The sequence below is a fragment of the Corythoichthys intestinalis genome, chromosome 15 (assembly GCF_030265065.1).
Source record: "Corythoichthys intestinalis isolate RoL2023-P3 chromosome 15, ASM3026506v1, whole genome shotgun sequence".
Lineage (NCBI taxonomy): Eukaryota > Metazoa > Chordata > Actinopteri > Syngnathiformes > Syngnathidae > Corythoichthys > Corythoichthys intestinalis.
The window spans coordinates 40,582,858-40,597,050 of NC_080409.1; the positions used below are offsets into that span (position 1 = coordinate 40,582,858).

Sequence of the window (14,193 nt, forward strand, 5' to 3'; positions counted from 1 at the left end):
TGTATGTTGTGTTGTATGACCAACAGATGAGGTTATGCAGTACCCGTCTTTCGTTTTCTGGTTCTACAGTTTCCAGCAGAGTTCACAATATTTTTCACAGTTTGATTAACGTTAACAGTAGAAAACACAAACAGAAAGACACTTCTCTCGAAGCAGCTTCCTACTTGAGTTTTGCAGGTTAGCAAGTTCACACAGTTTAATGTTATGCTAACTCTGATGCAGGTTGGAGTGTCAGTAGCAAAATGAGTGGTGTGTTTCTCACCTCCACAACATTGGCGTCTTTTTAAATTACTTGCAGTGGCTGCTGCTGGTCGAAAAAAACTTTTAATGTCCCCGACATGTATTTCTAGTTGTATTGAGTTCACTTGTTCTACACTTACAGATTAGTTGATTTTTTTCTTTTATCACGGACAGTGTATTTATGTCGGGGCTGTCTGAGCCTGCGTGTGTGAGTTATGGGTGGGTCAAGTCATCAGCCAATCAAATGTGCATTTGTGGGGGGTTTGTGGGGGAAAGGACCGGCACATTCAGCAAGTGAAAAGGGGTACAGTAAATTTGGGACTATAAACTGCTACTTTTTTCCCTCTTTTTCAATCCTGCGGATTATAGGCCAGTGCATCTTATTTATTGATTTATTCGGGTTAATAGGTAACACTTTTATTTGACGGCAGTGTCAGAAGACTGCCATAAGACCGTCATAATTATGGTATGACACTATCATGGACATTAATGAATGCAAATGAGAGACGTCATTACATGTCATCTGGCAAATTACTCCATTTATGTCCAGCTCGGATCTTCTACAACCATTCAAAAGTGAGATAATTTTCCGGATGACACTAAATGACACCTGTTATGAGCATTCATTAATGCTCATGACAGTGTCATAATTATGATTGTCTTATTACAGTCTTATGGCGCCACTGTCAAATAAAGTGTTACCAAATACCATAACTAATTAATGAAACAACTGGAACAGAACAGAAGAAACAATGAGCAAGGAACATGAATTTTGATTGTTATTTAGATCTGTAGTGCTGCAATGCATGTTAGGAGACATGTTGGAAGACAACAGTGTTGACAGCAGGTGGCAGCTGAGGTTGATCAAATGAAGCAATGAAGCTTTGCAGCTAATTGGTTCACCGCTTCATGGTGGTTCATTTGTGTTTTTGTTGCCGCTGTCAAATAAATTTTTACCGGTTAATATTTTTTTGTGTAAGTGTCCCATAATACACTGAGGACAGCTGCGACTTATAGTCCAGTGCGGCTTATCTATGAACGAATGTCGTTTTCGTGTCAAATTTGATGGGTGGCAGCTTATAGTCAGGTAAGCCTTATAGTCCGAAAAGTACGGTAAATGTAAGTTTGAACATAATGAAAATAATTCACTTAATGATGGTGGGGTCAATTTTATCCTTACAACATATGGGAAGAGAATCTAAATGACGTATATAACTGAACTCATTGTATAATGCATATAAGTTGCTTAAAAGTTGGTGGGGACAATCTGAACATCTTGAACAGTTGGTAGTGTTATGTCCCGACCGTCCCAATGCAAACCTACGCCCTCAGGTTAACATATATTTCATTTTGTAAAATATATTCCAAAGAAATAATCAGCTGTTAACTGTCAAAAAGAACACAAACTTCGCCAACTTACTATCCATAGCTTTTTTTTTTAATGACAAAATTTAGATCGAAACGTTGATCTTTATAACATAAATGACAAAAACCTTTTCAAATTAATTAATATAAATAAAACATCCAACTAGTCAACTTAAGATTCATTTACTTTTAAGCAATGTGTTGTTTTAAATATTCCTACTGCTTATATCACATTAAAACTCTGATAAAATAAGTAAAATTCATCTGAGTCATCAAATTTCGTGCAATATTTATATTTCTCCGTAAACTCAGTAAAGTCCAGTTTAGTTAAATTAAGTTCAAACTATTTAACTGAAGTTCAGTTTACTTTAAAATTTTGAGTTTAAGGAATTAACTTGATTTTTTCATTTGTTTTCCATTCAAAGTAGAAAATTTAAGTGAGATTGTCTGACGTAAAATTATAGGTTCTGCTAATTTTTTATTTATTTTTCTAATAATAGCGTTATTTTTATTATGATTACCTATATTTTAAAAAAAAAAACATAAAATGCTTGTTCAGGGATATTTTTGTTCAGGGATATTTTATCAAACGACCATCATTTCAATATATCATAGGATTAAACAATATTCATATAGGTATATATTCTTAATATTTTTTACATATCTCACACAGTTCAGTGATTTTCAAAGTGTAAAGAAGCAGATATTGTACCACACGTTGTACGAGGGCTTCCTCTAGTGGTAGTACGCAAAACAATTGCAGATACAGCTCTGCTTTATTTCACATAAGTCCATTAAGTACAGTGCTCTTTGTATGAGTACTGTAAACTAACACACTTATTATATTACCACTACATCACCACTTGCTGCTAGTTGTTTATTCATTTTATCCCAAATCTGTGTTCATTGTAACCTGTGTTTTTACATACTGTATATTAGCCTTAATATTGTACTGTATTGTATTGTAATATTGTACTTTTGCTTTTGTTTTATGTGCACGTTATGGCGAAGCTTTAAATCACGTGAAACTCTGTACAATGATAATAAACGATTTCTATTACATTCTATTATGTTTGCATATTAATGTGATTTCCTGTTTATTATCAAAAGGGTTATTACCTCAGAGGGACACTTCAGATCAATCCCGGACATAAAGTCTTGCGTGGAGGTCTTGTTTCCCACTGGTTCTAACTGCATGACACAACAGCGATTCAAAGTACAGTACAGTACAGTAAAGTACAGTACAGTACAGTACAGTACAGTACAGTACAGTACAGTACAGTAAAGTAAAGTAAATCATACCATGTTGTTCCAGAGTGCTCGGGCCATCAGTGTGTGAGCTTTCTGGCTCAGGTGAAAACAGTCGGGCGTAAAGTATGAGCGATCTGGCTTTCCATTCTTGAAAGCAAAGCATTGGGAAATATGATTATCAATCATATTTTCATAGTACAGTCTATTAAAATGACCGTAATAGTTATGACATGACATTATCACGGGCATTAATGAATGCAGATGTCATTAAGTGGCATCCCGAAAATGATGTCACTAACTCTATTTATATCCAGCTCGGCTCTTTGAAATCCATTCAAAAGTGAGATAATTTGCCAAATGACACTAAATGACATCTGTCACAAGCATTCATTAATGCTCATGGCAGTGTCATGTCATAATTATGATGGTCTTATGACAGTCTTATGGTTCCACTGTCAAATGAAGTTTTACCAAATTCCATAACTAGCAATTAATGAAACAACTAGAACAGTAACTGAAGAAATCAGTGGCACAGAACATGAATTTTTATTTTTATTTACATCTATCGCACTGCGATGCATGCTAGGAAGCATGTTGGACGACAACAGTGTTGACAGCAGGTGGCAGCAGAGGTTGACCGTCTCCCCCAAGAGAACAGTGATTGCCAAATGAAGCTTCTTGAAGCAATAAAGCTTTGCAGCCAATTGGTTCAAAGCTTCATGGTGGTTGATTTGGTCTTATGACAGTCTTATGATGCCGCTGTCAAATAAAGTGTTACCGGTTGATATCTTTTGGTGTAAATATCCCATAATACAATGAGGACAGCTGCGGCTTATAGTCTAGTGCGGCTTATCTACGATCAAATGACGTTTTCATGTCAAATTTGGTGGGTGGCCGCTTACTGTCAGGTGCGCCTTGTAGTGTGAAAATTACGGTTTTAAGTTTTAAGAACTCATATTAACCTTACTTATTGGATTACAGAAAATTGTTTATTTTGAGTTTGCTGTAGTCAAATTAACTTTAATTAATTACATTACGGTAATTTATTTTGACTTCTGAGTACTGAAGTGATACCTTAGTTAGCTTCAGTGCTGCTCATTCATCATATACAGGTGAACTTCATGTTTTTTTTTTTTTACCTGAAATAATTCTACAGCTAATTTAAATAATAACACATTTTCAAACAGTAATGACCCGACCCCCAAATAAATGAAGGGGGAACACTCAATGGATTATTTTAAAATGATCAATCATGAGGCTCAACAAAGAGACATTGGCTCTTGACACACTGCTTAATATTTTGGACATGCCTTGAGTGAAAAGAGCATGTACAGTGGTGCAAATAAGTATTTAGTCGACCACTAATTGTGCAAGGTTTCCAACTTGAAAATATCAGAGAGGCCTGTAATTGTCAACATGTGTAAACCTCAACCATGAGAGACAGAATGTGGAAAAAAACAAAACAAATCACATTGTTTGATTTTTAAAGAATTGATTTGCAAATCATGGTGGAAAATAAGTATTTGGTCAATACCAAAAGATCATCTAAATACTTTGTTATATGTCCTTTGTTGGCAATAATGGAGGCCAAACGTTTTCTGTAACTCTTCACAAGCTTTTCACACACTGTTGCTGGTATTTTGGCCCATTCCTCCATGCAGATCTCCTCTAGAGCAGTGATGTTTTGGGGCTGTCGTTGGGCAACACGTACTTTCAACTCCCTCCTCACCCCGTGGCATCAAAATGATAACAAGAACGGTGAGTAAAAATCCCAGAACCACACGGGGGGACCTAGTGAATGACCTACAGAGAGCTGGGACCACAGTAACAAAGGCTACTGTGTTACTAACTTACTATCAGTAACACAATGCGCCACCAGGGACTCAAATCCTGCACTGCAAGATGTGTCCCCCTGCTGAAGAAAGTACACGTCCAGGCCCATCTGCGGTTCGCTAGAGAGCATTTGGATGATCCAGAAGAGAACTGGGAGAATGTGTTATGGTCAGATGAAACCAAAATAGAACTTCTTGGTAGAAACACAGGTTCTCGTGTTTGGAGGAAAAAGAATACTGAATTGCACCATACCCACTGTGAAGCATGGGTGTAGAAACATCATGCTTTGGGGCTGTTTTTCTGCAAAGGGACCCGGACGACTGATCTGTGTAAAGGAAAGAATGAATGGGGCCATGTATCGAGAGATTTTGAGTGAAAATCTCCTTCCATCAGCCAAGGTATTGAAGATGAGACGTGGCTGGGTCTTTCAGCATGACAATGATCCCAAACACACAGCCAGGGCAACAAAGGAGTGGCTTCGTAACAAGATCTCAACCCCATAGAAAATCTGTGGAGGGAGTTGAAAGTCCGTGTTGCCCAACGACAGCCCCAAAACATCCCTGCTCTAGAGGAGATCTGCATGGAGGAATGGGCCAAAATACCAGCAACAGTGTGTGAAAAGCTTGTGAAGAGTTACAGAAAACGTTTGGCCTCCGTTATTGCCAACACAGGATACATAACAAAGTATTGAGATGAACTTTTGGTATTGACCAAATACTTATGATTCCACCATGATTTGCAAATAAATTCTTTAAAAATCAAACATTGTGATTTTCTGTTTTTTTTTTTTCCACATTCTGTCTCTCATGGTTGAAGTTTACCCATGTTGACAGTTACAGGCCTCTCTAATATTTTCAAGTGGGAGAACTTTCACAATTAGTGGTTGACTAAATTCTTATTTGCCCCACTGTATAGTAGTATAACCAGAGCTCTCTTCAACACCTTTACTTGCTTTACATTGATTTGGTAAGTAAATATTGTGGCGGGCGACGTAGAAAAGAATGACAGAGACTGATTACTGTATTGTTATTTACACTTTCTGTTCTTGTGTTTCTGTTCTTCCATACACCACACGACCACAAGAAACGGCAAACTTTATTTAACAGAACACACATGAAATAGCAACAGCAATCACTATTCTCACTCGTGGTTGCCACGACTACCCATCATCAATTGTGGCGGAACAGATAAATACCAGTCGTTACAATATTTTACTCTTTCATAAACTGTCACGTTGCCATATACAACAAGGCAACGCGACATTTTATAAAAGAGTAAAATATTTACTTATCAAATTGATATGAAGTAAGTAAAGTAAGTGAAGGTGTTGAAGAAAGCACCGTGGATGTGTAAAGGGATTTTTTGGTATGAGAAAAGCGCGAAATAGACAAAGCAAATCTGCGCATGTCAGAAAAAAAAGCTGCTCAAAGTACACTGGGTACAAATAAAAAAAAAAATTCTAATTTGGCTTAACTGAGATACTTCAAGTTAGGCCCCAAATGAAGACTTACTTATTAAATATTGAGTTTGGTTCACTTATAATATTTAATTAAGTATATTCGCATTTACTTACTGGTAACGTAGGAAGGAAAACCTCCCTGAAGAAAGGCTGCAAGACGACGGTAAAGTTGTCGTGAGAGTCGTAGTGACCTGAATCCACCAGCTGTTGCATCGCATGCTAAAAAAAACATGCCACTCAACTATCACACTCATTGCGGCATCTCAAGTGTATGAAAGGAAAATAGTATAATAACGCTCAGATTTAGCAATATGTCAAAATATGAACAAATCTTTACGACCAGTAATCATCTGAAAGATGTGTGTTTCTTTTTTATTTATTTTTTTTTGCACTTAAATTGTGTGTAGCACTGACCTGGTAAGCTCTGTTGAATTCTTCCGTCTTTTGGAGTTCTAATGAGCCATCCTTCGGCTTCAGTACACAAGGACAAACCATCCTAAAAGTTCAACGACAAGAAAGATGTTAAAATGGCTTCCATTGACAGCAATAAATGTCCAATCTATCTGACTCGGAGCGCTGACGTCGATCATTCACTGTCAACCCCTCCCAATTCAAATGAATTAGACGTCGATTGCCGTCAATGACATTGAAACATCATTTACTGCGATCCCTTCGAGTTAATATGTTAATAAATATTTGCCTTTTTTTGTTTTGTTTTCAAACTCAATCAACACTGACCTAACAAACCAGGTGGGACATCCCAACGCATTATCTTTATGCAGCTGACGCAGCGGTATAATGTACAACAACTCTACCAGGTTAACAAGCGCACGTGGCACCTAAAAGGGAATGAAACATCACATTAGACTCATCATTTAGTGATATTGATCTTCATGTGTTGTGTAGCAATACCTCACGGTGGAGTATGTCCAGGGCTTGACGGATACGTTTGACCACGTTCCTTGGTGAGAAGATCACCTGTATTTTGGGAGAGGAGAGCACATTGCTCACGCATCATGGAAATGTTCTTTGACCCATGACTAAATACTCACAGTGTCTGTACAGAAGTCGCATATGTCATTGCCGCCGATAAACATGGTGATCACTTTCCAATCATTTTGGAAATCGATTCTCTGCACTCAAAAACATGAGGACAACATTGATACATTGTAACCAGGGCTGTCAAACGATTAAAATTTTTAATCGAGTTAATCACAGCTTAAAAAATAATTAATCGTAATTAATCGCAATTCAAACCATCTATAAAATATGCCATAGTTTTTGCAAATTATTGTTGGAATGGAAAGATAACACGGATATATACATTCAACATACTGTACATAAGTACTGTATTTGTTTATCATAACAATAAATCAACAAGATGGCATTATTATTATTAACATTCTGTTAAAGCGATCCATGGATAGAAAGACTTGTAGTTCTTAAAAGATAAATGTTAGTACAAGTTATAGAAATTTTATATTAAAACCCCTCTTAATGTTTTTGTCTTAATAAAATTTGTAAAAATTTCAATCAAAAAATAAACTAGTAGCTCGCCATGGTTGATGTCAATAATTACACAATGCTCATGGTGCTGAAACCCATAAAATTAGTCGCACCCAAGTGCCAGCAGAGGGCGACAAAACACCAAAAAACACAAGTAACAAGTGGACATGACACTGTGCTGTCATTTTAATCTGCTTGAGCGGGGCATGTGCGTTAAATGCGTCAAATATTTTAACGTGATTAATTTAAAAAATTAATTACCGCCCGTTAACACGATAATTTTGACAGCCCTAATTGTAACATAAAATAATGTTTTTACAAATTCATGAAAAGTTATTATTGGTGGACATTCATGTTTTCTTGATAAATTATCATACAGTGCCTTGCAAAAGTATTCGGCCCCCTTGAACCTTGCAACCTTTCGCCACATTTCAGGCTTCAAACATAAAGATATAAAATTTTAATTTTTTGTCAAGAATCAACAACAAGTGGGACACAATCGTGAAGTGGAACAAAATTTATTGGATAATTTAAACTTTTTTAACAAATAAAAAACTGAAAAGTGGGGCGTGCAATATTATTCGGCCCCCTTGCGTTAATACTTTGTAGCGCCACCTTTTGCTCCAATTACAGCTGCAAGTCGCTTGGGGTATGTTTCTATCAGTTTTGCACATCGAGAGACTGACATTCTTGCCCATTCTTCCTTGCAATACAGCTCGAGCTCAGTGAGATTGGATGGAGAGTGTTTGTGAACAGCAGTCTTCAGCTCTTTCCACAGATTCTCGATTGGATTCAGGTCTGGACTTTGACTTGGCCATTCGAACACCTGGATACGTTTATTTTTGAACCATTCCATTGTAGATTTGGCTTTATGTTTTTGATCATTGTCCTGTTGGAAGATAAATCTCCGTCCCAGTTTCAGGTCTTGTGCAGATACCAACAGGTTTTCTTCCAGAATGTTCCTGTATTTGGCTGCATCCATCTTCCCGTCAATTTTAACCATCTTCCCTGTCCCTGCTGAAGAAAAGCAGGCCCAAACCATGATGCTGCCACCACCGTGTTTGACAGTGGGGATGGTGTGTTCAGGGTGATGAGCTGTGTTGCTTTTACGCCAAACATATCGTTTTGCATTGTGGCCAAAAAGTTCGATTTTGGTTTCATCTGACCAGAGCACCTTCTTCCACATGTTTGGTGTGTCTCCCAGGTGGCTTGTGGCAAACTTTAAACGAGACTTTTTATGGATATCTTTGAGAAATGGCTTTCTTCTTGCCACTCTTCCATAAAGGCCAGATTTGTGCAGTGTACGACTGATTGTTGTCCTATGGACAGACACTCCCACCTCAGCTGTAGATCTCTGCAGTTCATCCAGAGTGATCATGGGCCTCTTGATCTCTGATCAGTTTTCTCCTTGTTTGAGAAGAAAGTTTGGAAGGACGGCCGGGTCTTGGTAGATTTGCAGTGGTCTGATGCTCCTTCCATTTCAATATGATGGTTTGCACAGTGCTCCTTGAGATGTTTAAAGCTTGGGAAATCTTTTTGTATCCAAATCCAGCTTTAAACTTCTCCACAACAGTATCTCGGACCTGCCTGGTGTGTTCGTTGGTTTTCATAATGCTCTCTGCACTTTAAACAGAACCCTGAGACTATCACAGAGCAGGTGCATTTATACGTAGACTTGATTACACACAGGTGGATTCTATTTATCATCATCGGTCATTTAGGACAACATTGGATCATTCAGAGATCCTCACTGAACTTCTGGAGTGAGTTTGCTGCACTGAAAGTAAAGGGGGCGAATAATATTGCACGCCCTACTTTTCAGTTTTTTATTTGTTAAAAAAGTTTAAATTATCCAATAAATGTTGTTCCACTTCACGATTGTGTCCCACTTGTTGTTGATTCTTGACAAAAAAATTGAATTTCATATCTTTATGTATGAAGCCTGAAATGTGGCGAAAGGTTGCAAGATTCAAGGGGGCCGAATACTTTTGCAAGGCACTGTATGTTCCATCTTATGGGTCCTAATTTTTTGGAGTGTGATTAAGAGTTTAGCAAACAAGTCATGTTGTTTGTATTTTTTATGGTTAACTCTAGAGCTGAAACGTTTACTCAAATAATTCGAATGACTCGATTTTAAAAAAATTGATCAAGGCATTTTCTACACCTCGAAGAATCGTTTAGTTTTGCCATCTCTAAGACGTTTTGCCCGGACTACTTTTATTGCGGCACAACGCGCTGATGACACGTGCGTAGAGGAAGACGGGAGAGGCAGTGGATATATTTGATTTCAACCACGCATGAATATAGAGGTAACGACGAAGAAGCCCAAGAGAAAGGCACCAACAATAGGCACCAACAATAAGCAGAAAATGTCAAAAGTGTGGGAGCATTTCAAGCTGGAGATCAAGAACAACCACTGTTTCATGTATTGACTGCAAGACAGCGCTTGCATAACACTACCCCTGCCCGGCCCCAGCTACCCGTAGCCCCGCCGATGGTACCACACCCCTGGCTGGACCCCGCAACCGATGACCGCCCCCGGAACCCGGGCCGGGCGCCACCAGGGGTCCCGCCCACCTAGCTCCCGATCCACCGAAGGCACCATTTTTACTCCGAGAGCGGAGGAGCGATACTCGGGACAAGGCAAAATAAAGTTAACGTAGTGCTAATAAATAAAATGAACATTATTATATCTCGCTAACGTAACATTAGCCCTGCGGAGGACTAGATTTCTATTAATTATGACCACTGTCGATGTGTGGCTAACGTGGCTTTCATACAGGCTTTATTTATTCTATAAAAACACAGTGATGTAGAGTGATGAGGGTGTAAAATAAAAACATAATACAGCTGTCAATTTTAGCTCGGTTGTCATTGATAGATAGAACACCAAGTAGCACTGGTGCCTAATGTGCTCCAATACAGCAGGTATCATACATTAATTCTGAACACTGCAAAAACTCAAAATCTAATCAGGACTTACATTTTAGACTTAAACTTGAAATTTAACTAGAAAAATAGTTTGACAAAAATTAAAATTCAATTGAAACACGTGGGAAAAACACTTAACTCTTACCTTAAGTGATCCGTGTTATCAAGCGTAATAACATTTTTAGGTAGGTAATAAGACTTTTTTTATATAATATCTTAAGTTTTTTTTTTTTTTTTTTTTTTAAACCTGTCCTGTTCAGCTGTTTGACACAGAGAATGGAAGTCTAGGTGCCCGGATTCTGAACAGTTTTAATGTTTCACATTGAGAGTCTGACATACTCCCATTGTGATCATTCAAAATACCTTTTTATTATGACAAAGCAGCGAACAGGAAGGGATTATGGGGGGACAGAAGAAAAGAAATACAAGAGAAGAAAGAAAAGAAACACATACACAAACAACAACAAGAAATACATTGAACATCTAAACTAGTTACTAATATGCTGGTGCTATCGTCAGCGAGATGTATTTCCGGTTTACACCATATAATATCTTAAGTTTTTTGAGGGAACTTAGTGATTTTTTTTTTTTTCTAGTCATATCTGAGATGCAATTGTTGGCTGTTTCCAACAATGTACATCTAAAATAAAGACATCGATTGTCTAAAAATGGTTCAATATTAGGTGAGATGTCTTGTTTTCTCATGTATATTTATGATTGCCCTTTTTCTAAAAATATATATGTTTTATCCGATTACTCAATTATTCGATGGAATTTTCAGTAGAATACTCGATTACTCAAACCTCACTGTTAATATGTTTCGTTAACAGACACCTATTTAGCCTGTTGTTCTCCATTTTGTTTTTACTATAATGTAAACTGATTGTTCCTGTTCCTAAATTAACCCCCCCCCAATTAGGATTTACATTCTCGTGCGATTTAACGTCTGATAAATACGGTAAGAATCGTGTGAGGGGAAAAACATTTATATACAGTGGGGCAAATAAGTATTTCGTCAACCGCTAATTGTGCAAGTTCTCCTACTTGAAAAGATCAGAGAGGCCTGTAATTGTCATTGTTTGGGGCTGTTTTTCTGCAAAGGGACCAGGACGACTGATTTGTGTAAAGGAAAGAATGAATGGGGCCATGTATCGAGAGATAAGAGTGAAAATCTCCTTCCATCAGCAAGGGCATTGAAGATGAGACGTGGCTGGGTCTTTCAGCATGACAATGATCCCAAACAGACGGCAGGGCAACAAAATAGTGGTTTCGTAAGAAGCATTTCAAGGTCCTGCAGTGGCCTAGACAGTCGCCAGATCTCAACCCCATAGAAAATCTGTGGAGGGAGTTGAAAGTCCGTGTTGCCCAACGACAGCCCCAAAACATCACTGCTCTAGAGGAGATCTGCGTGGAGGAATGGGCCAAAATACCAGCAACAGTTTGTGAAAAGCTTGTGAAGAGTTACAGAAAATGTTTGGCCGCCGTTATTGCCAACAAAGGGTACATAACAAAGTATTAAGATGAACTTTCCATGATTTGCAAATAAATTCTTTAAATATCAAACAATGTGATTTTCTGTTTTTTTTCCCACATTCTGTCTCTCATGGTTGAGGTTTACCCATGTTGACAATTACAGCCCTCTCTAATATTTTCAAGTGGGAGAACTTGCACAATTAGTGGTTGACTAAACACTTATTTGGCCCACTGTATACTGTATATCACAGCACATTTTTTCTAATCAGTTGTTTTAATATTACCGTGTCGTTTTTCATCATGTCGACTAAGGTGCGTACTTGTTCCACCACATCACTGAAAAGACAAAATAACTTCATGTTAGAACTAGTGGTGTTCCGATAAATCAATCTGTATCAATATGTCAGTCAGCCAAATAACGATCCAACCCAATCAATTGTAACATAAAACTAAAGTTAACGTCGTCATATTTTAGAACAGTTTTGTTAGAAATAATGTTTTTCAGTCAAATGACTGGGATATTTCGGCAATAAAAATTTCAAAATTGCTTTATGTGTCTTACTGCTTTCAATGAAATGCAGAGGTGGGTAGAGTAGCCAAACATTTTACTCAAGTAAGAGTAGTCATCCAAATAATGTACTCAAACACAAGTAAAAAAGTATTTCGTGAAAAAGATACTCAAGTAATGAGTAACTGCTTACGTTTTTTAATTATTATTTTTTTAAACATTGGTATTTTTTTTCTAAGCACAAAAGTTATCTTTATGAACTGTTATTATACTGTACAATGACATATTACATAACCACATTAAGCCAAAGAAAACCTCCCCCCTCCCCCCAAAAAACGTTGAATTCCGGCGAAATAAAAAAATCTACAGAAATTTAAGCATTAATAGTCCAAAGAGCATGAGTGCATTCTAGTGGAGAAAACATACAGTATTTCCTATTATGAAACCAAAAGGATCATAGATCATATCTCCAGTTTTCAATGCTAGTTTTCTCCAGTTTTCGGTGCTGAATGAAAACTAGGAGAGAGATTAGATAAAGATTATTTTGAGTCATGTTGATGGCAGCGCTCTATGTCAAATACTTCATTTTTTACGATGCTTTAGAGACGCCACGTGACTGAACAGGCCGCCGTGATCATAGAACAGCAAACTTGAGTCTGATTGGTATAATGGAGTCATGATTATTGTTGCGACGTCTCATTGATGAAACTGATTGAGCCACCGTTGGCGTATCTGGCAAAGAAAAGTAAAATCTTATACTGTATGTAGAATAAAGAGGAAAACTGTAACAACTACTGTAGCCCAAAGTAGCGGCGTAACAGTAGTGCTTCTTCTTCACAAATCTACTCAAGTAAAAGTAAAAAGTATGGCTAAGTAAAAGTAATTTTTTCTCAAAAAGGTACTCAAGTAAATGTAACAAAGTCTATTTAACACGTTACTACCCAACTCTGATGGAATGTAACTGATTGGGTTTACTGTACAAAGAATATCGTATTGAATTGATCAAAGGGTGACTTTGTGAAATCAGCAAATATCAACTCATCGGCATCGTAAATGTTTTAAAAATACGTTCCTGCGTTTTTTTGTTAATTGAATGTATATGAGTAGCACACACAGACCCACTCTTGGCTCCAGCCACGGCCTGATTGAGAAAAGCTGCGGGAGAGTCCTGCTTGCCGACTCCTTGAGAGAAGCCGGTCAGGGAGGGGTTGAATTCTCTCAAAATGTCTGCACAACATCCAAAGTCAAAAGATAGTTAAATCCCATGCTGTCCTCAATTAGGGTACTACCTCTGTTGCAGAGCAAATACTCCATTTTGAGAATGTTAATAATCTTGTATGTCTTCGGCCATGTCTACACGTAGCAGAGTATTTGACAAAAATAATTTTTCTATGAACCATTTTTCTATGGTTTGGCCTATAAGTCACACATTTTAGGCATTGAAAACGAGGGTTCTTAAAAACTCCGTCCAAAGTGAAGATGTGCGAATTCTTCGTTAGTGGCGCCATCATGTGGTAATAACCGAAGGCGGAAACGTCACTGACTGCGACAAACTTTGGTCCTACGTCACACATGACACTAATGTTTACATCGTTTACCGTTTAGATCTAATTATTAGACAGGTGCT

The 14,193-nt window shown here is 37.7% G+C and overlaps 1 protein-coding gene across 3 annotated transcripts in view; it reads right to left on the bottom strand.

Annotated features, from left to right (window-relative positions):
- plb1 (phospholipase B1) overlaps positions 1-14,193 on the bottom strand; it is a 70,540-nt gene that overhangs the window by 21,693 nt on the left and 34,654 nt on the right. For all 3 annotated transcript variants that reach the window (XR_009067240.1, XM_057860379.1, XM_057860377.1), the window contains exons 22-30: positions 13,685-13,793; positions 12,343-12,394; positions 7,201-7,281; positions 7,061-7,126; positions 6,887-6,987; positions 6,563-6,644; positions 6,263-6,367; positions 2,908-3,003; positions 2,725-2,796 (exon numbers count right to left, since the gene is read on the bottom strand). Coding sequence is in view for 2 of the 3 variants with exons in the window: in XM_057860379.1 (XP_057716362.1) it covers positions 2,725-2,796; positions 2,908-3,003; positions 6,263-6,367; positions 6,563-6,644; positions 6,887-6,987; positions 7,061-7,126; positions 7,201-7,281; positions 12,343-12,394; positions 13,685-13,793 (764 nt within the window). In the remaining variant the exon portion in view is untranslated. The remainder of the gene's footprint in view (positions 1-2,724; positions 2,797-2,907; positions 3,004-6,262; positions 6,368-6,562; positions 6,645-6,886; positions 6,988-7,060; positions 7,127-7,200; positions 7,282-12,342; positions 12,395-13,684; positions 13,794-14,193) is intronic.